This window comes from Penicillium arizonense, assembly GCF_001773325.1.
Source record: "Penicillium arizonense strain CBS 141311 chromosome Unknown PENARI_contig009, whole genome shotgun sequence".
Classification (NCBI taxonomy): Eukaryota; Fungi; Ascomycota; class Eurotiomycetes; order Eurotiales; family Aspergillaceae; genus Penicillium; species Penicillium arizonense.
Genome location: NW_019173286.1, coordinates 14,641 through 41,758, shown reverse-complemented (window position 1 = coordinate 41,758; position 27,118 = coordinate 14,641). Strand labels below are relative to the sequence as shown.

General features: G+C 37.5%; 5 protein-coding genes across 5 annotated transcripts; 3 read left to right on the top strand and 2 right to left on the bottom strand.

Moving 5' to 3' along the window:
• Window positions 1-265: 265 nt before the first annotated feature.
• On the top strand, window positions 266-1,921 carry PENARI_c009G01162 (oligosaccharide translocation protein RFT1; the record flags this gene model as incomplete). Its single annotated transcript, XM_022631735.1, has 2 exons — window positions 266-1,008; window positions 1,069-1,921. The coding sequence occupies 2 exons, from the start codon at window positions 266-268 to the stop codon at window positions 1,919-1,921; spliced, it is 1,596 nt and encodes a 531-aa protein (XP_022488115.1).
• Window positions 1,922-2,079: 158 nt separating this feature from the next.
• dbp3 (RNA-dependent ATPase DBP3) lies at window positions 2,080-3,634 on the bottom strand (the record flags this gene model as incomplete). The annotated part of the gene is made up of 2 exons (XM_022631746.1): window positions 2,080-2,236; window positions 2,301-3,634. The coding sequence occupies 2 exons, from the start codon at window positions 3,632-3,634 to the stop codon at window positions 2,080-2,082; spliced, it is 1,491 nt and encodes a 496-aa protein (XP_022488180.1).
• Window positions 3,635-4,073: 439 nt separating this feature from the next.
• On the bottom strand, window positions 4,074-6,207 carry PENARI_c009G07121 (replication factor A subunit protein RFA1; the record flags this gene model as incomplete). The annotated part of the gene is made up of 6 exons (XM_022631912.1): window positions 4,074-4,167; window positions 4,226-5,124; window positions 5,214-5,757; window positions 5,805-5,895; window positions 5,957-6,108; window positions 6,164-6,207. The coding sequence occupies 6 exons, from the start codon at window positions 6,205-6,207 to the stop codon at window positions 4,074-4,076; spliced, it is 1,824 nt and encodes a 607-aa protein (XP_022488194.1).
• A 358-nt stretch (window positions 6,208-6,565) lies between these two features.
• On the top strand, window positions 6,566-9,195 carry PENARI_c009G07874 (ubiquitin-specific protease UBP14; the record flags this gene model as incomplete). The annotated part of the gene is made up of 6 exons (XM_022631936.1): window positions 6,566-6,596; window positions 6,660-6,727; window positions 6,789-6,929; window positions 6,991-7,264; window positions 7,316-8,999; window positions 9,051-9,195. The coding sequence occupies 6 exons, from the start codon at window positions 6,566-6,568 to the stop codon at window positions 9,193-9,195; spliced, it is 2,343 nt and encodes a 780-aa protein (XP_022488088.1).
• Window positions 9,196-9,997: 802 nt separating this feature from the next.
• Window positions 9,998-11,050, top strand: PENARI_c009G07897 (uncharacterized protein; the record flags this gene model as incomplete). Its single annotated transcript, XM_022631938.1, has 4 exons — window positions 9,998-10,319; window positions 10,467-10,634; window positions 10,710-10,787; window positions 11,046-11,050. The coding sequence occupies 4 exons, from the start codon at window positions 9,998-10,000 to the stop codon at window positions 11,048-11,050; spliced, it is 573 nt and encodes a 190-aa protein (XP_022488390.1).
• Between the last annotated feature and the right edge of the window lie 16,068 nt (window positions 11,051-27,118).

Sequence of the window (27,118 nt, the reverse complement as noted above, 5' to 3'; positions counted from 1 at the left end):
GAGTTAAAGGAATATCCATGAGAATAGATCCACAATATACATGTCCCTCAAAATAATCCTGCTGTACATTTGTAGAAACTGATTGTAGCTGAAATGCCTAGAAGCCAATAAATAGTTCGGAGACAAGCTCCTGCACTCCTGCCTGTCAAGGTACCGTGGAGCCCCCACTCCGCTTTCACAGCTTTTCATCCCTTACAAACACTCCTTTTCCCACATCTTTCTGATAAATTCCATCTTCCTAGTTTGACTGGGTCTCGCCAGATACATGGCTAAACCCGGTGATGCCCGTATGGGCAAGATCCTGGCTTCGTCCGCGACAGGCACAACATTCTTAATCATGATTCAATTAGCATCCAGGATCTTCACCTTTGCCTCAAACCAGCTGATTCTGCGCACTCTTTCACCGACTGTACTGGGGATAGCAGCCCAGCTCGAGCTCTTTCAAGTTTCAATCCTGTATTTTTCAAGAGAGAGCATTCGAATGGCCATTCAAAGACAGCCTGTGTCATCTTCATCCAAGAGCAAAAATCACGGTCAAGCAAAAGATGCATCATTAGACACGCAGTGTATGGCATCTCAGGCAGTGGTGAATGTGTCTTATTTGAGTCTTGCCCTTGGTGTTCCCGCAACTCTCTTTTTCACCATACTATATCAGTGCTTTGTGTCAGATGAAGCTTCAAATATCGCTTTTTTCCGCCTCAGCGTGGCAATCACCGGCCTTGCAGCTCTTATAGAGCTCAGCATCGAGCCGTTTTTTGCGGTGGTGCAACAACATATGCTGTATGAGAAGCGTGCTGCCGCGGAGATGCCAGCAGCATTTCTTAGGAGTGCTGTAACATCTGCTGCCTTTATATATGGCTCTCGGGCAAACTATAACCTCGGTGTGATCCCATTTGCTCTAGGTCACCTTGTATACTCGTTTGCGCTTCTTTTTGGCTATTCCTTGCTTTTACTGAAGGGACCAGATAATAAGCAATTCTCTTTCTTGTTAACACGCGTGCAATCCAGGTAAGGCAAAATTCGCCTCGTCCAATATCACACTTTGAGCAGTTTGTTAATGAGCAACAGTGATCAGTCAAACTACATCCTGGGACTCTTCTCACGCCAATTAACGTCACTTGCTGCTAATGTATTTTTCCAATCTCTGGTGAAACATTTGCTCACACAAGGCGACACCATGCTTCTCGCAGCCCTTTCAGGGCTAGAAGACCAAGGCATATACTCTCTTGCGTCAAATTACGGTGGCCTTGTTGCACGTATCATCTTTCAACCACTGGAGGAGAGCAGCCGGAACCTATTCTCAACCCTCATGAGCCCAAATGAGAGCGGGAAGCTGAGTGGCATGCATATCCGCACTGCCAAAAATCATCTTGTAGACATTTTGCACGCCTACCAGCTGCTTTCAGTCCTCATTTTCCCGTTGGGGCCCATGATGGTCCCACAGTTGCTGCATATCCTAGGAGGTCGCCAGTGGGCTTCCCCGAAAGTTGGCAATCTGCTTTCCGTCTACTGCTACTATATTCCATTTCTGGCACTCAATGGAATCACCGAAGCGTTTGTCTCATCTGCAGCCAATCCTCGCGAGATACGGCGACAAACAGGGTGGATGGGTGTCTTTTCCGCCTGTTATGCTGTAGCGGCCTACATGTTCCTTGAGCTAGGGAATCTGGGCGCTTACGGGTTGGTCCTGGCTAACATCGTGAACATGGCTGTTCGGACTCTTTGGAGTTTCAACTTCATCACGTCGTACCTCCATCGGCATGGAGAACATTTCCCCGCAAGCGAAGTAGCCATACGACCTGCTAGCTTCATCATCGGAGCTTTAGCCAGTGTGGTCATGACCCAACAAACACTAGAAAACTCAAGATTGGGATTTTTCCGAGCGTGTGCCTTTAGTAGCACCTATGTTCTTGTGATGTAAGTGATACTGTTTCTGATATATCGCTTCTATTTGTTCTTGTTCCTAACGCCTGACAAAAATGATAGATTCTACATTGAAAAGGAATATTTGATGAGCCAGATGACAAGAATTCGTGACAGAGTATCCTCACGCGGGAAAGACAAGAGGCAGTAGAGCAATCAATCGTCAAAAGTGATCTTCGTCGCCGCTTTGTCTGTACCAATGTCCTTATAGAAAGCGCCGTATGAATCGTGCTGCTTCTTTTTGACTGTGGTTCCAAACTTCAGCAGATCTTCTGGAACGTCTTGCTTGGCGGCCTTAAGAACATTGATCAATCTGCTCAAAATTAGCACAGCACTGGAAAGATGTTTCGATTTTAATGGAGATGTGAGTAACGTACCCGCCAGACAGTCCCTTGTCAGTTTCAGTAAACATGGTGATAGCATGACCCTCGGCCCCAGCACGACCAGTTCTTCCAATCCGGTGCACGTAGTCTTCAACGGTCAGGGGGAAGGTGACGTTAATGACCAGCATTACGGCTGGGATATCAAGACCACGCGCCGCCACATCGGTTGCCACAAGAACAGTGGCAGTGCCCTTCTTGAAAGCATCAAGGTTGCGGAATCTGTCAGACTGGTTCAAATCACCGTGGATACCAGCGACTTTGAATCCTTTGTTTCTGATAAGGTTCTCCACTCGCATGGCCTCCTTCTTGTAGAGACAGAACACCAAGACCTTCTCGGGCGATTGGCCCTTTTGAGACTGGCTGAGTAGCTGAATAAGTCGGCCTTCCTTGTCTCGGGGATCAACAACCTCAACGACTTGCTTGATTCTCGTGTTGGCACGAGGATCCGCGGACGGGTCTCCTCCAATGGTAACAGTCACGGGGGAGTTCATGAATGTTGCTGCAAGGTTTTGAATTGACCGGGGCCATGTTGCTGTGAACATGACTGTCTGTCTCCTAGAGACGGGCATTGGCTGGATGATATCCTTGATGTCCTGCTCGAAACCCTTGTCAAGCATGCGATCTGCCTCATCCAAGACGAGGTAATTGACCTTGCCAAGGTTCACAGAGCCGTCGTTCTGCAGATCTTTTAAACGACCAGGCGTGGCAACGACGATGGCAGCCTTCTGAAGGGCGTGACGCTGTTCATCTTTGCCTACACCTCCGTAGATACATGTTACTGTGGTCTTCTCGGAGCCGGCATACTTGACGAGCTGGTCATAGATCTGCATTGCAAGCTCTCGAGTTGGCGAGATGATCACTGCCCTTGGGTGGTAGGGCTTCTTGCTTGACTTGGAATCGATCAATTTCTTCAGACATGGCAAGCCAAAACCCAAGGTTTTGCCACTTCCAGTCTCCGCAATGCCAATCACATCACGGCCAGCAAACAGAAGCGGCCAGGTGGTAGATTGAATCGGCGTGGGTGCGGGGAAAGCCTTCAGTTGAGAGTACAGGGCAGTGTCGCATTCTGGCAAGTAGTCAAACGAAAGGAGTGGACGGAACTTGGGCGCACCGGCTAGAGGATCAGTGATTTTGATAATCTTTTCGGTCATGTAGGTTTCAATCTCCGATTGAGGAAGCTTGGAGAGAGCGGGGGCTTCGGAGTACGAGGTTTTCTTTGTTGTCTTCTCGTCTCCGTTTTCATTGTCTTTAGGAGCTTTTGCGGGCTTCTCGGACTTCGACTTCTTCTTCGGTCGCTGCTCCGTTGAGTCATGATGGCGTTTACCCATGACTGATTTTCTGTGTTGGGGTGTGGAAATTTTTGAAGAATAAGAATGCAAATCTGAATTCTCTGGCTGTGATTGAACCGGCAGACGGGAGGAGAAAAAAAAAAAAGTTATTGACTATTGCCAGTATTCTCCGCCTACCTAACTACCCACATAGGTAATGGGGGTATATACCGCCTTCTTAATCAGGTCAAGTGTTTCGCACCGCATCTATAATGTTACCGCGACTGTGGTTCTTCCTCTACATGTATCTGGCACGAAATCTTGGGTCGGAGGAGAGCATAGGGATAGAAAAAGAAAAGATAGACTACTAGTGAGATCATAGTATTCTGAACAGCATGGGAGAAAAGAAATACATTTAAACAAATGAGGTTCTTAGTGCGTACTAGCATCAGATAAAGATATTCGGGTATAGGGTAATGCCCCTGTCTTAAATCTTCATCTACTCAATGCTGTAGGAGTTGATGATATTGGCAAGGCGAGAGGCTTCTTCGGAGTAATTGATTGCCTGGGAAGATGAGACCTGGTATCGAACACTAGAGACACAATTAGCACAAGGTCCGCGCAAGTCCAAATATTCGTGGCCGTTCTTACCGCTGCTGTTCGCCGAAGTTGTCAATCTTCGCTCGGCACCTGAAGCTCCATGTCTGGCAATTGGCATTTTGGAAAACTTCACCACAGGCGACAGGGTCATTTTCACTAAGCTGCATCAATTCATCGGCCGAGGTTCCCATAATCTTTCTTCCGGTGTCATCAAAACAACTGAGCCAAAGCTGGCCAGTGTGATCGCTGACACTAATAGGCATAATGAAACGATACTCGGGTTTAGGGTAGGTTTTGTCACACATTTCACAGCGCCATTGGCCGGGGTCAAGCTCTGTTACCTTCTTGTTGCAGTTCTCAGAGAGGCAGGCAGGGTAGCACCAGGTAGAGTCCTGCTTGATGTAGATCACAGTGGCTTTCAGGGAGAAGTAATCCGGCTGTTCAGACATGCCCAATTGTTCCTCCCGAACCTGTGCAACGGTTTTGAATTTGTCGGTCTTCGTGGATGAATTTGTAGCATTGGACAATGAAGCATGGGAAGTAAAGTTTTCCGACCTGCCTTGGGCGTCGTACCAGCCTCGGAGCCGATGAGCCTCGCCAATGTCAGGGTCGACAGTCATTGAGCCCGAACTCAAAAGACTCAGGCTCCTTCCACCAAAGTCTGAAACCTTGACTCCCTTGAACGCGACAATCGACTCGGGCGCCACACCAAAATTATTCGCGGTCGCGCCCCAGATTGTCAAGCGAACAGAAAATCCTGTGTTATCTACCAGCGTAAGCTCGCGCTTGTCGTATGGCTTGCCGGTGCTCTTTGACACAATCTGAGATGTTTCACCGACATCCTTTAGCACGCCAATGACATCCGTGGTCGTGTCCTTTTCGACGGTCTGCAGATCAGCAACAGTGGTGAAGTTGAACCGAATTTGGGGGACATCATTTTGTTCCTCTGCCTATTACAAGGTATGAGAGTTAGCGGCACAGTAAACAGAAAGGTAAGGAGAGGTGGCATAAGAATTAGCGAAGCGAACAGGATACTTACCTTCTCGACGAGGGTATCTCTCTCAAACGTAAGCTCATAGTCGTTGTTGAGATTCGTGAATTGCTTCTTGGCAATTTGTACACGGCAAGGACTCGAGATGTAATAAACACTCCCCTCCTGGAAGAGATCATAAAGGGCATCACACTGATCGTTGAATCCAGTAGCACGAATTTCACCACTGTCGTCCAATAAATTGACACTAAACAGTTTGCCCTCACCATTCTTGTTGTGCCATGTCTTGATATTGGACTTGCTAGTGCATCGCGCTTTCATCGTCCATTTGTTGGAATACGGAGAGATAGCTTCGATGGGATAGATTGTGGCATGGGCAGAGGCAGCCGCAGAGGGTCGCGTGGGCTGGGCCCGGCTGGCGGGTTGAGCCTGCGCGCCCTCCATCTTGGAGCCATAAAATCCATTGCTGGAGATTGTTGTCGGTTGGTTGACTTCTTCTTCCTCGCCTTTCACCTCGAGGGGCTTGGGTTCACCGATTTTATCAGCCTCGCCCAGTTCCTTCAGAACTTCAAGGTCCAAGATGATGAGAATTCTGCAATCGATAAGTATGGTCCAGTGAGACATCCCGAATAAACTCACTTTTTTCCCTTGACAGAGTTTGATTGGAATGACTTCAGTCGTACAAAAGAACCCTTTTTGAGGGAACCATCTGTCACCACATGGTTCGCTTCTTTTAGGTCGGTCAGTTACCCCAAGTGTGCAAATAAAGTACGAGGTTCAAGTTAACATACGGGTTGCAAGCATTGTTTGGACATAATTCGCAATGTCGCTGAAAACAGCCCGGTATCGGTCTGGATGGTTTGGCTGAGGTGGCAACGCCTTGATTTGGACGCACTGAACAATGGGTTCCCGGACCTGGGGTTTAGTCTCATCAAAGATGGCACTGTGTATGGTATGATTAGAATAAAGATTGTTAGGGAGCTTGTTGGAAATCAAACCTGAGAGCCCCAACAGTGACCTGGGATGCTGCATCAGAAGCCATGATGTTATGGCTTGCGATGGAGGTAAAAACACGGTTCGAAAGATATGGAATCCGATAGGCTATGAGAGATTGGGAAATAATCGAATATGGAAGAAAGGACGTGCAGACTTGTAGAGCAAGTTGGAGTTGGCTTGGGTGAAAGGTGCACGACGCACGACGCGTGTTGAGAAAAATAACGCGTTAAGTGGCTGAACCCCACCACATGACTCTCGGTGCCTCAGGCCTTGTTCCCAGCTTACCCCACGCATCCCAGAACTGCCTTGATCTGCCGCATCGGGAATCCTTTTCTCGTCATCCCTGCCTACTCAATTTCTAACAGGTGCTTTCAGAGTCTGAGCTACAGATTTACCTTCCGAATATGGCCTCTTGCTTTCATGCCAGTGCCGCGGGTTTGTGACAATACTATATATGAATCATAACGCACTGAACTGACAGTTTATCTTGTGCCGCAGATCTGATTCCACCGGGGCCTTCTCAGGCTGTATATCGAGATGATTGCACCCAGTGCTTTGATTCTATCGTATGTGGTTTTGCTTCCTGCTCTGTGTACCCCACAGTTGGTCTGACTCTCAACTCAAAAGGATGACGAAAGCGGTCTCAACGTCTGTCTGTATTGTTTTAATGGTGGATGTTCCGGTGATAGGGACCATGCTCTACTCCATTACAAGCGGTTCGGTCACCCCCTAGCTCTTAATATCCGGAGAACTCCCAAAAAGGTCCAGGTAAGACCTCCAATCACATTTCTGTTTCGAGATCAATGATGCTAATGCCTCAAAATGATAGCGCGACGAGCCTCCGCCGAAAATTTCCAAGCTTGCCATCGCCGCCGAGACAGAAGAGGATAGGTATGATATTGCTACCTCGGTGGTATGCTATGAATGCTCTCAGCACGATGTCGATAAGAGCATTGGCAATCTACCTGTGGTAATTGAAGGTATTATGACCGCAATGACCTTTGCCAAGAGAGAAGAGATCAAGGCCTGGGAGCAAGAATTTGTTCCTTGCGAGCATACACTCTGCCTAGTTCAACAAGAGTCTGAACATGCCGCATCCAAAGGTATTTACGACTCACACCAGTACTTTAACTGCGGTACTAATTGGACGCTAGATTCAAGCCATTGTACAGAGTGCGATCTGTCCGAGAACCTCTGGCTGTGTTTGGAATGCGGGAATACAGCTTGTGGACGAAGTCAGTTCGGTGGCAGTCGGGGAAATTCACATGGTCTTACTCACGCCGACTCAACATCACATGCGGTTGCCGTCAAGCTAGGTTCCATCACAGCAGAAGGCTCGGCTGACGTCTACTGCTATAAGTGCAATGAGGAAAGAGTGGACCCAGAGCTGGCCTCGCATCTTGCGCATTGGGGAATTTATCTGGCCGGGCGTGAAAAGACTGAGAAGAGCCTTATGGAGATGCAGGTTGAACACAACCTACTATGGGAATTCTCAATGAAGACTGAGGATGGCCGGGAACTGACCCCTATTTTTGGGCCCGGCTTTACAGGTCTGGCCAACCTTGGGAACAGCTGTTATCTGTCCAGCGTCGTGCAATGCATCTTCTCGGTGGCCGGATTTTGTGAGCGATACTATCAGCCGTCTGAAGAACCACCACTTTGTCAAACACCAGCGCAAGACTTAGAGACTCAATTACGAAAACTCGCGGATGGAATCCTCTCTGGACGATACTCCCGACCCGACTCCCGCCTTCTTTCGTCTCCGGATGCAGAAGCTGCCCATCAAAAGGGTTTAGCGCCGACCATGTTCAAGTACCTGGTAGGGCAGGGCCACGAAGAATTTGCAACCATGAGACAGCAGGACGCCTTTGAATTCCTTCTCCACTTGTTCAAGTTAATCAGCCTGTCCAAGCACACTGGTGAGCGGAAAAATCCAGTGCAGCTATTCCGTTTCCTAGTTGAGCAGCGTCTCCAGTGTTTGCATTGTAAGAAAGTCCGCTATCGAGTGGATGAGCAAGACAACATCTCTGTTGCAGTTCCCGCACGTCGCACCACTACCTCGGACGAGACCGGAAGTCAGTATGAGTCAATTACTCTGTCAGAGTGTCTGGACATCTTTACTTCGGGTGAAGTTGTTGAGCTTACATGCCCTGCCTGTGCCAGCCAGGGTGGCTTTATGAAACGGTCGACATTCAAGACGCTGCCTTACGAATTAGCTGTCAATGCTCGTCGATTTGAATTAGTCAACTGGGTCCCTACAAAGCTCGACATCCCTGTCCTTGTGGATGACAAGCCACTGGATTTCAGCTCCTACATGGCTGCTGAGCATGATGCTAGTGAGGAGCTACTTCCAGAAGTGGACGAATCCACGGCATTTGAACCGAATCCACAGCTACTTGATCAACTCTTAAGCATGGGCTTCCCTGCCGTCAGGTGTGAGAAAGCCCTCCATGCCACTGGTAACTCGGATCCAGAAGCTGCCATGAATTGGCTGTTTGCCCACATGGAAGATTCAGACATCGATGAACCGGTGGCCCTGGGTCAACAAAGCGGTGGATCCGATGGTGCTGAACATGACGTGACAAAAATTGCTCAACTGGGCGATATGGGCATCGAGGCGCCCCGCGCTCGACAAGCGTTGGCTGCAACCGATGGCGATGTCAATCGGGCCCTTGATTGGGTTTTCAGTCACCCTGACGAGCCAGTGGACGAGGAAGGCGCCGGCGGTACAAGTGATGATACACAAGCTCATGATGGCCAGATTGGACTCGACAGCTTACCTGCTCGTTATGAATTACGGTCGATTGTATGCCACAAGGGCACTTCTGTCCATGCAGGGTGAGCGATCCATTCCTTTCTCTATATTGTGGGTTTACTAACTATCGCTAGACATTATGTTGCCTTCGTTCGCAAAACATTACCCGGTCAAAACCACCTGTCATGGGTTATGTTCAATGACGAAAAGGTGGTCAAATCTGAAGACATTGAGGCGATGAAGAGAACGGCATATCTGTATTTCTTCAAACGGGTCTAGGAAATTAGATATTCGTTTTCTTTTCATGTGTGGCGTGAGTTGGTTGCATAAGGTGGAGTGAAAAAAAATTCCTATATTTTATTCTCTTTCTCTCCCTCCCACTTCCCTGTCATCTGGAAGGGGGTAAGTGTAACATGCTTTCAGCTGGCGCTAAGTTAAGTAGTTGGTCTCACGATCCCACGTAAGAGACGTGGGATATGATCCTCGAAACTCCCCGAGCTGCCAACTCATCTCAGGTTGTACGGCATACAGATGGCTTAGGTGAATATCCAGGATTAGGGTATGAGGAAAGGACGCGTGATTATAGATATTGTACGTGTTCCTTTCCTTCCCTCCAGATGAAGATATGGTTTTCTTTCCCAAGGGCATATTCCTTTTTCTCGTCCTGATTGCCGCTATTCAGCGTACTGGACTTGCCGACACTGCTCACCTTCGGTCACTGCATCCTTCCAACTGGATCAGCTAGCCCAGTTTGCCCTCTATGTGTCAAAAAAGACGCTCGTCAGCCGTTCCAACCGAGGCTGTGCTCTAGAGAAGCTCCAAATCCGTCGCAATTGGAGAGCCTTCTCTGTAGGCGAGAAAAAGATATACATCAAAGCCGTGATTTGCCTACAGGCGTTACCTTCACGGACTCCTTCATATCTAGCCCCCGGAGCCAAAACCCGGTATGACGATTTTGTGGCTACCCACATCAACCAAACACTCTTTATTCATCGCATGGTAGCATTATCTTCCCCTTTCTGGTACGGCTTAGCTGATATGCCACAGGGTACCTTTTTAGGCTGTCATCGGTACTTTATCCATGAGTTTGAGCAAGCCCTACGTGATGATTGCGGTTATGCTGGTGACTATCCGTGAGTCTCCCGTTTTGACTCTACCGTTTTCTATTCTGTTCTTAATGTGTGCATCTAGCTACTGGGACTGGGGCGCAGATGCCGATGCCATGGAGAAGTCTCCAGTGTTTGATGGAAGCGATACTTCCCTGTCCGGAAATGGTGCCTCAATTCCAAACCAATTGGATATCAAGGTACCTCTGGGCAATTATACACCTACAGTCCTCCCGCCTGGAACTGGTGGAGGCTGCGTCACTAGCGGTCCATTTGCTTCCTATATAGTCAACATGGGTCCGTCATTCCTATCTCTTCCCGGGGGTAATATAACGTGCGTGTCCAATCCCCTCGACTATAACCCCAGCTGCTTTACACGAGACCTTGCTTCGGTGGTCCTACAGAAATATGCTAACTATACCTCGATTGTGCGGCTTATCCTAGGCAATCATGGCGTATGGGACTTTCAGTCCGACCTCCAGGGCTTGCCGGGGAGTGGCTCGCTAGGTGTTCATGGTGGTGGTCACTATGCTATGGGTGGTGACCCTGGCCGCGACGCTGACAACAGTCCTGGCGATCTGGGCTTCTGGCTTCATCATGGCATGATCGATCGTGCGTGGTGGATATGGCAGGGCTTAGATTTGGAAACGAGACAGTACGCGATCTCTGGAACTGGCACATTTCTAGACCAACCCGCCTCTCCTAATGTCACACTTGAGACAGTCATTGATATTGGACATGCTAACGGTGGTCCTATTGCCATGGGTGAGCTCATGAGTACTACTATGGGACCTTTTTGTTACGTTTATGTGTGATACTTGATTGATGATGTGGGATATGTCTAGGCTTTTAAGGCTTAATAAATAGGCTGGTGTGAGCGGGCTATTGCTTCTAATATTCTGGGTTGTTTTCATGGCTGTTTCGGTGGTTATTATTGTAAGAAGATTGGGGGGATAAGGAAGTAGAATGTGAGGAGAGCATTGTAACTGTCGTCAGGCCTCTGACATAGAATGATGACTATAGCCTAAGTGTTGGATACTAGTCATATGTTCCTTCCCACCCCGCCCCACTATATTGGCCCAACAAGTAACCCACCATTTTATTTTTTCTTCCTACACCTCCCCTATTGCTCCAATTGCAATAAAAATAGGCGTATAGAATAGCAAAACGGCGTTAGCTTACTACTATACAAAGGTTAGCTATTGTGTCTACTCACGAGTGTAGCGTCTCGTAGGAAAAATTAGCTAATAACTTTGGCTGCTCTCGACGTACAATCTATAATACGCTACAACGCTATTTAGAAGACGAAAAGTTAGAGAATTGCGAAAAAAGCGGCCGTCCCGTAATTATTAGTGAACGCGCTTACTCTTACCTCTATTTATAGGCACGTTAGTATCTATTTTAGATCTATAAATAGCTAAGTGCTACTATAGCTTAGAATCCGTCACCCTCTACTATATATCGAATTTTAGAGCGATTCAGACTTAGAAAAAAGTGATCGTAATAGAAAATATTAATTAAGCCTCCTCTTATAGGGAAGAGGCTAAAATTTACGCGAAAATAGTGATATAAAAGCTTATAATTATAGATCTTCTTAGATAAGTGTTCGGTATAGCGAACCTCGGACTTTAGACTATAATAGTGCTTTTATATAACCTTAGAGGGGCTTCGTAGAGACTTTATAAATACTAAGGCTTACGTTAAAGATATTTTATAAATAGTTTAGGCCGGATTCTAGCTAGGAGGTTAAATAGATTTAATAATTATATAGCGTAATAAAGAATCGCCTTTAGGGAGGAGTTATACTATAAAGCCGTATATTTTAAAGATTAAAAAAGGTCTAATATTAATCTACACCCCTAATTTAGTATTTTAGTAAGATAACGAACGTAAGGGTTTACCTAGCGAAGGATATAAAGAGTAGTTTAAAACTTATAGAGTATACGTTAAAGACTAGCCCGCGTACTTACCCGATTTAAACCTAATTAAACTAGTATAGCGCTAGTTGAAATTAAACTTTTTACGATATTTCTAGAGCTTATTAGCTAAGGAAGGTCGGAGGTAGACTAGCAATATTTTAAAAAAAATACCTAGTATAAGCTTAGAAAATATTAGATTAGGTAAAGATAGATTCGCTAATATTAAGTATAGGAAGATATTTAAAGGTTGTACGGAACGCTAAGGGGTATTATATAAAATATTAAGCGAATTTTAGAAAGTGCTATTACTAAGTAACCCTAAAATTTAATTATATTATTATAGACTATAAAATGGTGGTGCTATATACTATATAACTAATATATATATTTTAAGAGGAGTCCCGAAAAAGTAGAGTAGGAAGCAATATTTAGTAGGGGATAGTAGTAGAGGCCCCTATAAGTAGATCTACGAGTGTATAGCTAATAGGTATAGAATAATAGGTAATATATAATAAAAGATTAAATAGTAGTCTACTTAATAACTAGTAATTATTCCGTAAGATAGCTACCTTAAGAGTGTAGTAAATAATATTATAGCTAATGTGTTCCTAACTAGCCTAATTTCCTAATATCTTCCTAAGTATTTATTAATACCATACGATACGGCGTAGGATTATATTAGGAATTACATAAGACCTATTATAGGTCTCTAAAGGTAATAGTTAAGTAGATATCTAATACTATCTAGCCGACTAGGACTAGGAAGCTAGTTACTTATTATAAGGGACGATAGTAACTTAATTTTACTAGGGGATATATAATAAATATAAGTACTATAGATCTATAACCGCTAATCCTTAGGGCATTAGTAGTGCTAATAAGTTAATATATTTTTACGATTAATATATTAGAAATATAATAACTATAGAATACCTAATTAGGTTTAGAGAGTAGAAAGGGGGTTATAATATCGTCTAAGGGTCCTTTTACGGAATACCCATTATTTATATTATTAGAAATATAGATAGTGTAATTAGTAATTAGCGTACAGGCATATTAATAAGAAGTTATGATATACGCTTTTATTTTTTAAAACGTTATAAAATAATAGCTAGTTCTTATCTAGTATATATATATTAAGTAGCCTAGAAACCTTCCGAACTCTTCTAGACAATTATTATTATACAGGAGGGAGAATAATTCCGGTATTATCCTCTATCTATCCTTAGGATTAGATTATATTTTCTTATCTTTAGTTATTAAGCTATATTTTTATATCCTACTAAGGATTGTAGTTATAAAGTAGGCTATACTTGACTTAGTTAAACTAAGTCTTTCTTAGTACTACTAATTAGCTTAAAGGAATAAACTATTATATTATCCCTTACCTTTAAGCCTATAATCTCCTAAAGGGAGAGATACTCCTAGAGTATTAGCTATTAATACTTGTAGAGTTTAAATCTTATAATATATACAAATATTACTAGATTCTAGAGCGTCTTCAGTCTTAATAAGCTTTAATAGTAATAATATATATATTATATAGAGTTAGATAGTCGCTCTACGCCTACGGTAGTAGCTAGACTATATATAATATCCTAAGACTGACTTCTAAGAATACCCTACTTATATTTATAGTCTTTCTAAAGAGTATAAGATAATATACGTTATAATACTTAATAATAATAAATATTAGTTAACGTTAAATATAAAAGATTGAGGTAGATATTCAAATTTACTAGTATTAAGATATTAAATAAGCTTATCCTAATATAGAGTATTAGTATAAAGAAGGGGGTTCTAGTATTTATAGGATAGAGCCTACCAACTAGGTAGGGCAAAGATATCTAGGAAGTAGATAGTATATTAAAGGAATATAAAGACTAATTCTTAGAGAACCTCTACGTTCTCCTAGACTAGACTATTTAATATAGGGGATTAGCGTTACGATAAGTTAACGCTAACGCGTTACTATTAATCTCTAAGGGGTATTAGAGAGGTATATAAGAGATCTATATATAAATCCTAAGGACTCTATTATAATTAGATTCTTAAAATATAATTTATGTAGACTTAAGCTCTAAAATACTAACTACTAATGATAGACTATTTAGCGGTAATTAGCTTTCTTTAAGATATAAATACTACTTATAAATCTTAAATTAAGTTTTAAGACTATTTATAATAAATATCCTTTTAGCTTATCTCTTTTACTCTATCTAATTCTTATTCTTTTAATAAGAAGGGTCAGAGCTTTGATAATAGAGATAAAATAGCGCCTATAGTATAATAATATTTATTAATACTATCTATATTCTTATAGTATGTTAAAAAGGTTAGCTAATATAGATTTAATAGTTAATAATAATATAAGATATTTCTAAAGAACTTTCTTTTACCTAAATATCATAATTAACTTCTTAATATAATTAAAAAGGCGGTTATATATACGTAAGATAATATAAATACTTAAGTCTTTAGACAATAGGTTAAGAATAAAAGAATAGATATTTAGAGATACCTTTATATCTAAATAATATAGTAATATAAGATATATAAATACTAGTAGCCTTAACACTCTACTAGATAGTATATAATAACTTATTTATAGCTTAAAGTAGTATTATATTACTTAAGATATTATTAGTAGTAACTATAAGCTCTTAGTTAAAGATATTATATATTTATAGAAGCTAACTAATAATCCTATAGTACTCTTAATATTTACCTAAAAATTAATATATTACTACTATAAAATAGTCTAGTATAAGTAAAAGCTTTACCTAACTGCTTAATATTTTATTTACTTATTATATTTCTTTTATACATTATCCCCTTTATATATTTATTTATAGATAAAGTATACATATAGCTAACTATAGGATAATTAAGGACCTTCTATATTATTTATATATTACACTTAGCTTACTACCTCTAGCGTTTATAAGTTAGTCGAAACTATCCTAGTAATCCGCCTAATAGTGTATATCCTAGTTAATATACTTTACCTTTCTAAAATATATTTAAACCTACTACTTAATAAATCTATTTCTTATTATATTATAATATTAAATAAAGGTAGTAATATAGTTAGATTAATTAGCGTAAGAGAGGAAGGTAGAGGAAGTTATAATAAAGAGCTTAGAGGAGCGAATTAATAGCTATTATAGGCTAGGATTAAGATTCATTAACTTCCTAACGCGTAAGAGATACTAAATAGTATATTATTAGAGAGAAGCTAATAAAGAGTATCTAGTTATACTCTATTAAGATTTATAGCTTCTTTAGGTATAAAATACCTACTTTACTAAGTATAAAGCTTATAATTAGTATTAAACCTACCGTATATAGTATAGCTTAGGGGTAATACCTTATATTAAATAGGATCTCTCTCTTATAGAGGAGAGATTAGACCTAAATAACCTTATTAGCCTTAACTATAGCTTCCTAGCGTTATTTATTATATCTCTACTTTTAATATACCCCTTTAAAGGTTAAGAAAGTATATATATTAGAAAATTATAATATAATAAACATAGATTAGATAGATATTTAGTAAGGAGTAAGTTATAGGTTTTTATATAATTAAATAATAAAACGAATATTAGAGCGATTACTTACTAGATTATAAGTTAATAAGGGCTTCTAATATACTACTCTTATTAGTAAGTTATAGATACTAGTTAAATATTCCTTCCTACTCCGCCCTACTATATTAGCCTAATAACTAACTTATATTTTTCTTTTCTCTCCTATACCTCCCCTATTGCTTAGATTATAATATAATTAGGACTAAAGAATAGTAAAATAGCGTAGCTATCTATATACTAAAGGTTAGCTATTATCTATACTCGTAAGAATAGCGCTACGTAAGTGTAATTAGCTAATAACTTTAGCTACTCTTAATATATAATTTATAATACGCTAAAACGCTATTTAGAAGGCCAAATAGATCTCTTGCACGGGTCTCTCGTACCCTCTCATACCCCTCAGTGATCGATAGCAACGCGTCAGCGTTGACTCATCGTAACGCTGATCCCCTATGTTAAATAGTCCAGTCCAGGAGAACCCAGAGGTTCTCCAAGAATCAGTCTCTGTATTCCTCCAATATACTACTGGTCCCTTAGGCATCTTCGTCTTACCTAGTTGACAGGCTCTATTCTGCAAACACTAGAACCCCTTCTTTACACCTTAGGAGGGAAATCCCTATATAGGAAAAGGTATCTAACGCCGACTAGGTTATTCTAGTATAGGTGCTTCCGCGTAGGAAGTGGTATATCTACGTGGTAGTGATAATATATAGGAAGTATATAATTAGAGTAATAATAAGGGTCGTTCCGATAAGCCTTTTATAGGGTATTCTAGTAGGGCTAAGTAGTAGGTTAAATGTTTACTTATTAATAGCAATTGCTATTAGACTTACTACCTATAAAAGGACCCTTTTTATGCTCTACAATCCTTCCTCTTCTTTATCCCTAACTAATACGCTTATAACTATAATAAGTGTCCCCTTTCTTACTCTTTCCTAAGATACTATATTATCGACTAAGATATCTAAGATACTAGAGGTGCTTAATTTTAAGATATCTTTACGCGTTTAGATATTCAGTTAACGTATTTTTAAATACTTATTTATAAGGTATCTAATATATCTTATTTATCCCCCTCCTTAGGGAGATCGTCCTTAATCTTAATTTTACTAACTACCCTATTTAGAATATTATATATCTGTTTCGCCTTATCCGATAAGAAGGACTTCCTTTATAACTCTACTCGATAATATTATAGCGCCTCTATCAGGACCACTACCTGACTATAGAGGTCTGGATGGCTTAGGCGTACGGAGGAAGGTTGATCTAGGACCTCACCGCCTAATAATAGGCTAGTTCCTGTATATAAGCATTCCCCGCTGGTCCGTTAGATGGACTAGCGTTTACTCTACTCATATAATCCAACTTATTGTATTGCACGCATAACTAGGCCATCTACTTCGCTTACCTACCTAAACCTAGAGACTGCGTGGTCTCACAGCCTCCTAATAGGCCTAGCCTAATAATATTAACTAGTAATCATATAGCCCTATCTAGTAGGCCTAGTCTAGGAAAATTAATATCTCCTCCCCTCTATATACTCGCTAGGTAGGGTCCTTTTAACTATACTATACTATAAGCGTTAGTCTAGATAGAGATCTATTAGTGATAACTATAAGCGAAACTAGGCGTCTACCCTAATTCTAACGAACGTTACTACTAGTAGATTGGCTAAACTATCTATTTATAAATATACTTATATATTAATACCCCCTACCTAAGCTTCTAGAGGTCTACTATGTATCCTATATTGCCCTCTAGTAAATTCTAATCGAACGACTCTAGCTATCGATAGGAAACGTAAATAACGTCCCTAATTTAATACTAAGATATATTACTAAGTATATCTTTTACACTAGTATAGGTAGGGAGTATATATAATTAGAGGACTTATAAAGGAAGGCTCTACTAAGATATAATAATTATATTAAATATAATAGGAAGTGTAAGGATATTTATTATAACGAGGAAGTTATAGACTACTATATTACTACGCTAGCTAATCACTCCCCTACTATAGATATCGCCTCTACTTTAGGACCCCGTTTCTAATTCCTTTAAGCTATATAGTAGCACACTATTACTATTAATAAGGCTATAAAAAAGGATAATAATAGTAGGCTAATAGCCCTAGTTAATTATCCTAATGAGGATTCTCGCTACTAGACTAGATTACCTTACGCTATAGAGGCTATCTATACTCTATAACTAATAGAATCTTAACTACTAGTATCTATATAATAACTAATAGATTAATCTAGTTAGTTCTTCTAGTTTATAGTATTATTAAGATAGTACCTTTAGTACTATAGCTTATAGATTCTAGGCTAATCATAGTAATTTCTAGTCTAATATTTAGATTATTATCCCTTCTTACTTAACTACCCTAGTTCGTAATAGCTCTTTAGAGGAACCCCTTCGCTAAAGCACCTTAAAGTATATCTTTAGAAAGAAGAGATAAACTATTAACTAGATTAGTTTCTTATCTCTTTAGTTTTTATTTCCTAGATATTAGATATATTTTTCCTTTATTTTTCTTTTCTCTTTTCTTTTCCCTTTAGTAGCCTTATTATTTATAGGTAGGTACCTAGTAGGAGGAGATAGTTTTTTAGCTAAAATAAACTAGGGCACGTAACCTCCTAGTTCCTTTTTAAATAGACACTTTTCTTTATAGGTTTTAATTCGTAAATATCTAATAATAGTATCCTCTACATATAGCTAGATCTTCCTATTATAATTATAACTAGGATATCCTTCCTATTTTATAAGGTATTATCTTAGTAGAGTGCTATAGTAGGCTCTAATCTCCTTAATCTTATATTCTAGCTAGTCTTCTACTAGAACTAGCCTAGATAGGTCGTCTTTCTTAGGATTGCTTTAGAATTTCTTAATAAGCGATATATAGAAAATAGGGTAAATTAACTAATATAATAGGGGTAGTCGGATATAGTATACTAAGTTACTAATCTTATTTACTATTTAGAATAGTCCGATATATTTAGTATCTAATTTTATTTAAACCTAATATAAAGTAGTATATTTAGTATATAGTAAGATAAATAATATATTAATATAATTTTTATTATAATAGCGTTTTATATCCTTCTTAGACTAGATTAGTTTCTTCTATATAAAGGACCACCTCTTTTTAAGATCCTTTACTTATACTACTATATTCTTATAATACTCCTTTAGATAGATATCTACGCTAATCCTTAAATTAGGTTTAAACCTCTAGAATATCTTATATAGCGAGATTCTAGTCGCGCTATACCTTAGTTATAGTATACCTATACTAGAGAAAAGTAACTAGCTTAGTTATCCTAGTCCTAATTAGCGTATAACTAGAAGTAATACTCTAGTATCTAGTTCTACCGTTCCGTCTACCTATCTATCTATAGGTAGAATATAGTAGGCAACCTCTAGTCGGTCTATAGTAATATATAGAATAAGAACTAAAAGTCGCTTATAAATAAACTACCCCCTATCGCTAACTAAATTCTCAAGTATACCTAAGATCAGTAGTATCCTAGAGAGCTATAGCTAGGCGAGTTATTATATATTAATATCCTTAATATATAGAAGTTATAATATATATTTTATATATAGATTGACTATTACTAATACTATATTATATAGCCTACCATCCTATTTTAAGGTTGGTATACTAGTAATAAAATCTAAACTAACCTATTCCGCTAGTCGGGATAGTACTATTATTAGTTATAAAAGCCTATATAGCTTATATAGGCTTATTAAGTTTCTTTAATAGGCCACGTATTCTTAAATATATACTTAGATAAAGCTTTTTATATTATACTAGTAAAATCGCTAGCTAATAGCTTTATATATTATTTTCTCTTAATAATAGCCCTTTTATAGATTATTATAATATACTTTTATAATCTCCTACTATAAGGCTAGATTATTTAGTATATAGACTTAATAACTATAGCGTAATAGCTTATTATTTATCTTTATCTAATCTATACCTTGTAATTTAACTAAATTATTACTATACGCCTATCCCTATATCTTATTAAGTTTATTAACGCTTATAAGATCTATCGCTTATATATATCTAATTAACTTAATAAGAGAGGGTTATAATAAGCCTAGATATACTATTATTCCTTCTATAGCCTTTATTAATAGTAGATAGGGTATTTAACTACTTAAATTACTCTAGTCCTCTTAACTATTCTACGCCTATTCTCGCGGCTAGAGGTCTTAGGCTAATAGTGTTCCTATATATCGCGCTTAGCTATCCTATAAGGGCTCTTTACCCTCTATAGCTCTTATAGCTTAGGGGTTTTAACTTCTAAGTTAACTAGATTATCTCGCCTATACTATATCTAGTCTTACGGCTAGAGGTCTTAGATAAATAGTCTTCTTATATAATAGACTAGACTAGTTTATAAGGGGCCTATATAGGTTATTATCCGGAGTAGATATAGTAATAGAACACTTTCTATCCTATCTATTATAATTCTACTAATGAATAGTATTTTATTAGGGTATACTAACCTATAACTCTAATAGATCTTCTAATATAGTGTTAGTAGTATAGAATTATTAGCTATCGCGCCTTTCTTAGATATATCCGCTAGATTCTTCTTACTAGCCTAATATTTGATAATAAAATTAAATACGATAAGGTATTTAGACTACCTAGCTTACCGCCTACTTAATACCTTTATAGTTATAAAGTAGTATAGATTAGTATAATTAGCTAGGACTTATATAAAACTTACTACCCTCTAGATAGTAACGCTACTATTTAAAAAACTCTATAATAGCTAATAGCACTAAGTTATCCATCTTATATTAAGTCTCTAGTCTAATTATCTTCTTAGACTAGTAAGGGGATAGGGTACTAGCTACTATCCTTAAATAACTAGCTTAGTATACTTCCTAGAATAAATCCTAATATATTATATTCGACTAACAGGGATAGTTTAGGGTTAAAGTATTATAGAAATAGCTCTTTTATAAAACCCTACTTAGTTATCTAAAGGCTTTCTATACCTCTAGTATCTATTAAAATCTATCCTTTCTTTAGTTAGCCTTTCTTACTATCCTACTATACGTAGTAGCTAAGATAGGAATGTAAATAGTCGAGAATCCTTTAATAAAATAGCGATAAAACCTAGTATATCTAATAAATTATTATATATCGAATACGCACTTTAGAATAGGCTATTCTTAGATAGTTCCAATACGATCTTCCTCTATTTTTACTCTGAAGTGATTACGAATCCTATAAATATAACTAAAGTAATATAGAAGCGGCATTTACTACGCTTCACGTATAGTCTATAAGTTCTTAACTATTAAAAGACCTCCTATATATACTTAATATAGTCTATCCTATTTTAAAAGAATATTAGAATATTATCTAAATATATAATATAGTACTAATTATAGAGATTATAGATTATATAGTTAAGATAAGCTAGAAGGTAGCTAGTATATTTACTAGCCTAAATAGTGTAAATATATATTTAAAATATATATATTAAGTATAAAAGGCTATTTTCTATTTATCTTCTTAAATTTAGACCCTATAATAGGCGTCTTAGATATTAACTAGATAAAGATCTTAGTACCTAATAGTCGATCTATTATCTCGCTTACTAGCGGTAATATATAGCGATCCTTAATAGTAATATTATTAAGACCTTTAGAGTTAATATATAACTATAATAATCTATCTTAACGAAAATAATCGGCGCGTATATAAGACTAAGAGATAGATCTATTCTTTCGCTAGTATATTATTAATATAATTTCTTAATACCTCTAGTGTATTTAGAGAGAGTAGATAAATTAGCTAATAGGGTAGTTAAGTCCTTTTATAAATTAATATTATAATTAAGATATAACGATTAAGGTAGTGTACTTATATCTTCTTTACTAAAAATATCTTTAAAGTCCCTATATAGCTCTAGAATAGTCTCGCTATTAATAATTATAGCGTAGAAAATAAAGAAACTAGCCTATCTATATCTAATAGGCGTAAATATATAGCTATAATAAATACTTTAAATATAGCCTTATTATAATAAGCTATAGCTAATATTCTTAGGACTTATATAGGCATTATAGTAATTCTATATATTCTCCTTATAATTAATATTATAGTTAACTAAATTAATCTAGTTATATCTAAGAATTATATCATATTCTTAGATATCGACTACTTTATATATAATAGGGTCTCCTCTTAACAATTCTAGCACTATCGGTTATCTTAAGGGTTATCTTATACGCCCTAAATAACTATACTATCTATTTATTGATAGTTAAGACCGTTCGCGGTATAGCTTAGCTATCTAGAAGGTACTATTTAGCCTATCTTTAAATTATAAAGCTTACTTTAGCTCCGCTATCTATAAGAATAGTATAGAAATAGCCCTATTAGCGAGGCTAATAACCGCTTAGTAGATAAATACCTTTATCCCCTCTACTCTTATCTTAGTAGCCGCTAGTATGATCCTAGTGAAATTTACTAGGGCTTCCTATTTTTTACTACTTTAATAGCTCCCTATTTTAATCCCTATTTTCTTCTTAGGGTAGGACTAAAAGAGATGACCTATTTCGCTATAATTATAGTAAGCACCCTCTAGCGCCTTTCTCTTCTTAACTAGGTTAGTCTAGAGGGACTATAATATTTTATTAGCTTTTTAGCTAAAAAATAGTCTCTTACGACCCTAGCCCTTTCCTTAATAGGAGCTACTATAGCTAATAGCGTAATACTAGAGTCGCTCGCTACGATCTGGTAAGCTCTTATTATTCTCCCTATCCTAGCGCTAGTTTAATAGGGCCTACTAATAACTAGGGATATTATTCTTAATAGTAGAGGTAATTAATATAGTCCGTTAGGTCTAATTTCTATTAGATATCGACTTACTCCCTTTTTTCTTTAATAATAGGTAGTATAGAGTTAGGTAGGCGAGTATATATATATTACCTATCTATTCTTCCTCTCTTATTTAATCTTAGTATTAGATTAATTAGGCGGCGTACTTATAGATAGACTTAGTTTCCTTTTAAGCTATAAGATTAAATTACTCTAATATAGCCTCTTATAGGCTTTTATTTATTATTTAATCTAATAGCCTAGGTTTTTATTTATTTAAGATAAAGGGGTATCCCAAGGGAATTTAATCTTATAAAGCTCTTTCTTTAATATAGATAAAATAATAGGCTAGCGCCTATCTAATTTAATAGGGCTAATACTTAAACTAGTATATATAAGTATAGTTAGTCTTAAAGAATTTCTTAAAAGATCTATTTCTAATACTTATGGTTATCTCTAACTTTATAGATTAATAGGTAAGGTAAGCCTCGCAGTTTCTTAATATCGTGACGGTGTAGTATAAATAAGGCCTTTTAATCGGACTTCTAATCTATTGATTATAGTGGTCGGAAGTTATAAAGCTTAAATAGCTTATTAAGATAATTAGTCTATATAATAGCTTTCTCGCTAAAGGTGACTAGCGACTACATTGTCTCTAACTAAGACGTACTTATTAGCGTTAATACCCTTATAAATATATTACTAGACTATAAGATATTACTAGATACGTAAGTCGGCGGTTATATCTTAATAGGCTAGTTAGAATAACCCTATTCCTATTAGAGTTATTCTATAACTTAGGGTTTCTTAAGATTATATATTTCACTTTCTAGCTATTTAAGTTCCCTTATCTCTTACTTAGTAATAGCACCTTAAGCTAGTTTAGAGGCGGTCGGTTTAGTCGGCGGGAATAGTCTAATCAATTTCTAGATTAATTATATAGTGAAGGGTTTAATTGTTCTAGATATATTTTAGGCTAGCTTATTTAGAGGGTCTTCGCTAGACTAGCTAAAGAAAGGCGCTAAAAGGGACGCGGTACTATAGGTAAAATAGGTAGGTTCTAACGTATTGTGTAAGCGAGTGGAACACCCGCCCACTATATTTACTATTATTATTCAATTTTTTCAACCACAACGCTATTTCATTAAAATTGAAACTATTCAGACCTCTCTAGGCACCTATTTCTCTTATGTCTCGACGTTTTATAGAGACTATATTGCTATAGGCGTCTCTTATTAGTCGGATTCGGCGTTAGGGATAAGCCGCTAGCTTGCTTATATATAGCTTCTTCTACCTACCCTAGTCTACTAATACGCGTTATAGCTTCTTCCACTAGTAGGCAACCTTTATACGCTATTCGTGCCTTCGTACGCCGCTTTTTACGCGTAACCTTTATATTTAGGGCGAGTAATTTAGTGATTTACTACCGCGTAATAGTGAAGCTATATATCGCGAGCTAGCACCTTTCCTCTATCTAGTCTATAGCATTATATAGACGTTAGGGGTTATTTGTAGCGAGCTTCCTAATAGATACTACTTACCTCCTTACTTCTTTTACTATATAAGGCGTCTTTAGGGTAAAATTATAGCTTAAATCGCTACTATAGCTAGTAGGTCTCGGCGGTGTAATTAGGCGAATATTAAGCTTCGAAATAACGTGTTACGGGTCGAATAGAATAATACTAGTGCCGGTGAAGCGTGAAGCTATTCATAATTATTCTTAGTTAACTACTTTAATCCTCGCTATCGAATATACCTCTAAAAAGTGTATTTTATCGATATAGATTATACTAAGCCGTGACTAAGATTCGATAATCTTACTATATACCCGTTTTAATACCCTAAAATAGCTAATATTAAGAGGCTATAAAAGATAAGATAAATACGGTAGTATATGGATCGGAATAATACCGTTTTTCGTATATATATTATTAAATTAAGGCGTAATATAGCTACTATATCTATTAAGTATTAAGAGACGATACCTTCCCTTTCTCCGGTAAGAAGTTAATAGAATAAATAGCTTTTAACGCTGTTTAAGTCTAGCTATATATATAGTCTACCTATTACCACTAATAGCGAATAGCTACTCGTCCGGTAAGATAGTATCGCCCGTAAACTATAACTATAGAAAAACCTTACCTTTAAAAATAATGTATAGCGGTAACGCCTATCCCGACGTATTTATCGCCTTAATAGTAGTCACCTACTATCTATTTCTACGTTATTAAGGGAGCTCGCCGCCTATAGGAAGTTCGAGTCACGACCTTAGTAGTAGTACTAAGGCTAAGGTCGAAGCTAGTCTTATTAAATATATAGATATATTTATCAATAATACCGTATTTCGCGATTATAACTTACTTCTTATAAAGTTAAACTAGGTTATAATTATCTTTACGTCCTTATATTAAGCTCGCTAGTAATCGCAGGACCTTAAGAATAGAGTTAAGAGGTTAGGACGCTATTAGACAAAGTTATAGACCTATTTCACCCTAACCGTCTCGGTCGGGTTAGTCCTACGGTCCTTAGGTAGTAAATTAGTTACTTCTCGTATAGTATTCGGCCGGGGGGCAGCTTTACGCTTATCTAATAAGATAATCTAATTCTTAAGTCTTTCCTCTTCTAAAAAAGTCAATTTATAGCTATTAGCGCGGGTTTCTTCGCGACTTTTAACGCCGGATATACGGCGACGGAGCGTATTTAGCGGGACTTCAAAATCGCGAGCTAATTAACGGATTAAGCATTTTTCTTTAGTCTAATAAGACCGAATAGCTAATAAGATCCTACCCTCTTGCTCTATACGTTTTTAAGAGCTTTAAGAGCGAATTAGTGGCATTGTAGGTGGTTAAAATTGATATAATAGATATGACGCGAAGCTAACGCGTAGGTGTTCCACTCGCTTACACAATACGTTACTATATAAACATTAATTAATAGAGCGTTTAGAATTATAAGACTATATAGTCTCTAGATTTAGATAGGTAAGCGAGATAGATAGCCTAGTTACATATATAATATAATAAGGTATATTATATAAAAAGACTAAACGCTAGGTTATCTAATACACTAGTGGGAAATACTTATATATAGACGAACCTATTTATAGGCGGTAAGGTCCTAGATTATCCTTTTACTATACGTCCTTAGGTTTCCTAAGGTATCTATATATATCTTAGGCATCGTCAATCTTCTTAATTAGGTAGTAGTCCTAATATTAACCTAGAGTGGTCTAATAAACAAATATATTTATTTTAGATGAGACGATCTAGCTTAACTAGATAAAGTACGGATACTTTTAATAATATAAATTTCTTATTATCCTAAGTCTCTTAAGTTTATTCCAATAAGAAAGTCTAAGATCTAAGGCCTTACGGTCTTTATTAATATAAGTCTATAATACTAGGAGGTATTTATAGCCCTATAAATAAAAGAGACTTATTTTATCCCTATTTAGTATTTCTAAATCCAATAGAAATTAACCTTTATCAAACTTATATATACCAAAAGGCTATAACTATAGGGGTTTTATTATCCCCCATTCTACATTTTCAGCGCGTCTAAATTGTATTAACTACCGCGCTAAAATATAAGTAAATATCTATAAATTAGCCACTTATAAAGAGAAATCGCTTTATAATAGATCTAGATAATTATAGAGTAGTCCTCTAGCCTAATATGGTATAGTAGGTAGCTAATACCTAAAATATATAGTTCTACTCCTCTACTAAGTTCGGTAAAAATTATGTCGAAAAATTCGTCTAATAGTATCCTAATCTCTCTACTCGATTCCCACGATCATATAACTAGCGGCGAGTATTATATAAGGATAAAGTCGTGATTTAAGTACAGTTTAAGTTTCTAAGATATACAATCGAGAAGTATAGTATTCTTAATAATAAAATCTATAATTTTGATAAGACTAGCTTCGCTCTTAGCCTTAATAACTTATAAAGGTTATAATAAGAAGGACTACTAGTTTAAATCTATTTTATAACCTAGAAATCTTAAATATGTGACTATAATCAAGGTAATAAATATAAGAGCGTAGGCGTTACCGCTAAACGCTATTAAGGGTATATAATTTAAAAAGTGAAAATACGTAATTACTAACTAATTAGCGATTCGAAGTTAGTAAAAATAAGCAGATAAAATACTATTCGTCTTAAATAGCTATATAAAATATTTATTCTATCTACCTATAGCTAAAAAAAAGTGTTAGTATCTACTTCTTATCCTTAATAGCTATGGTAGCTACGTTATAGCTCTTATAATAGTATTAAACTAATTTATATATCGTTAGATTTATCTTATGTTTATAGCTTCTCGATATTAGCTATAGACTTAGCTATAAACCCTCTATTTATACTCTAGAACCTTTAAGAAATTTATATATATATAAACTATACTTAATAGGAAATATCCTACTTATAAATTATAACTCATATACGTTTATATAAATTAAGGGTTCTTAGTGGTTCCTTTAGCGGGTGGAGGGTCTAGGGTCTAGACCCTCTTAAGGGTTATAACTAGGTCTAATCGGCTATTCGCGGCGTTAAAAAAGGTATATATTAGGCTTAGTCGATTCATAGAAAATTTAGTATAAGTTAAATTAATAAGAACGACTTTTTTATAGCTATTATAAATAGCTTTATAGCTACTAGTTTAGTGCCTTTTAACGTAATATATATAATTTTAAAGCTTAATATCTTACTTTATATACTAACC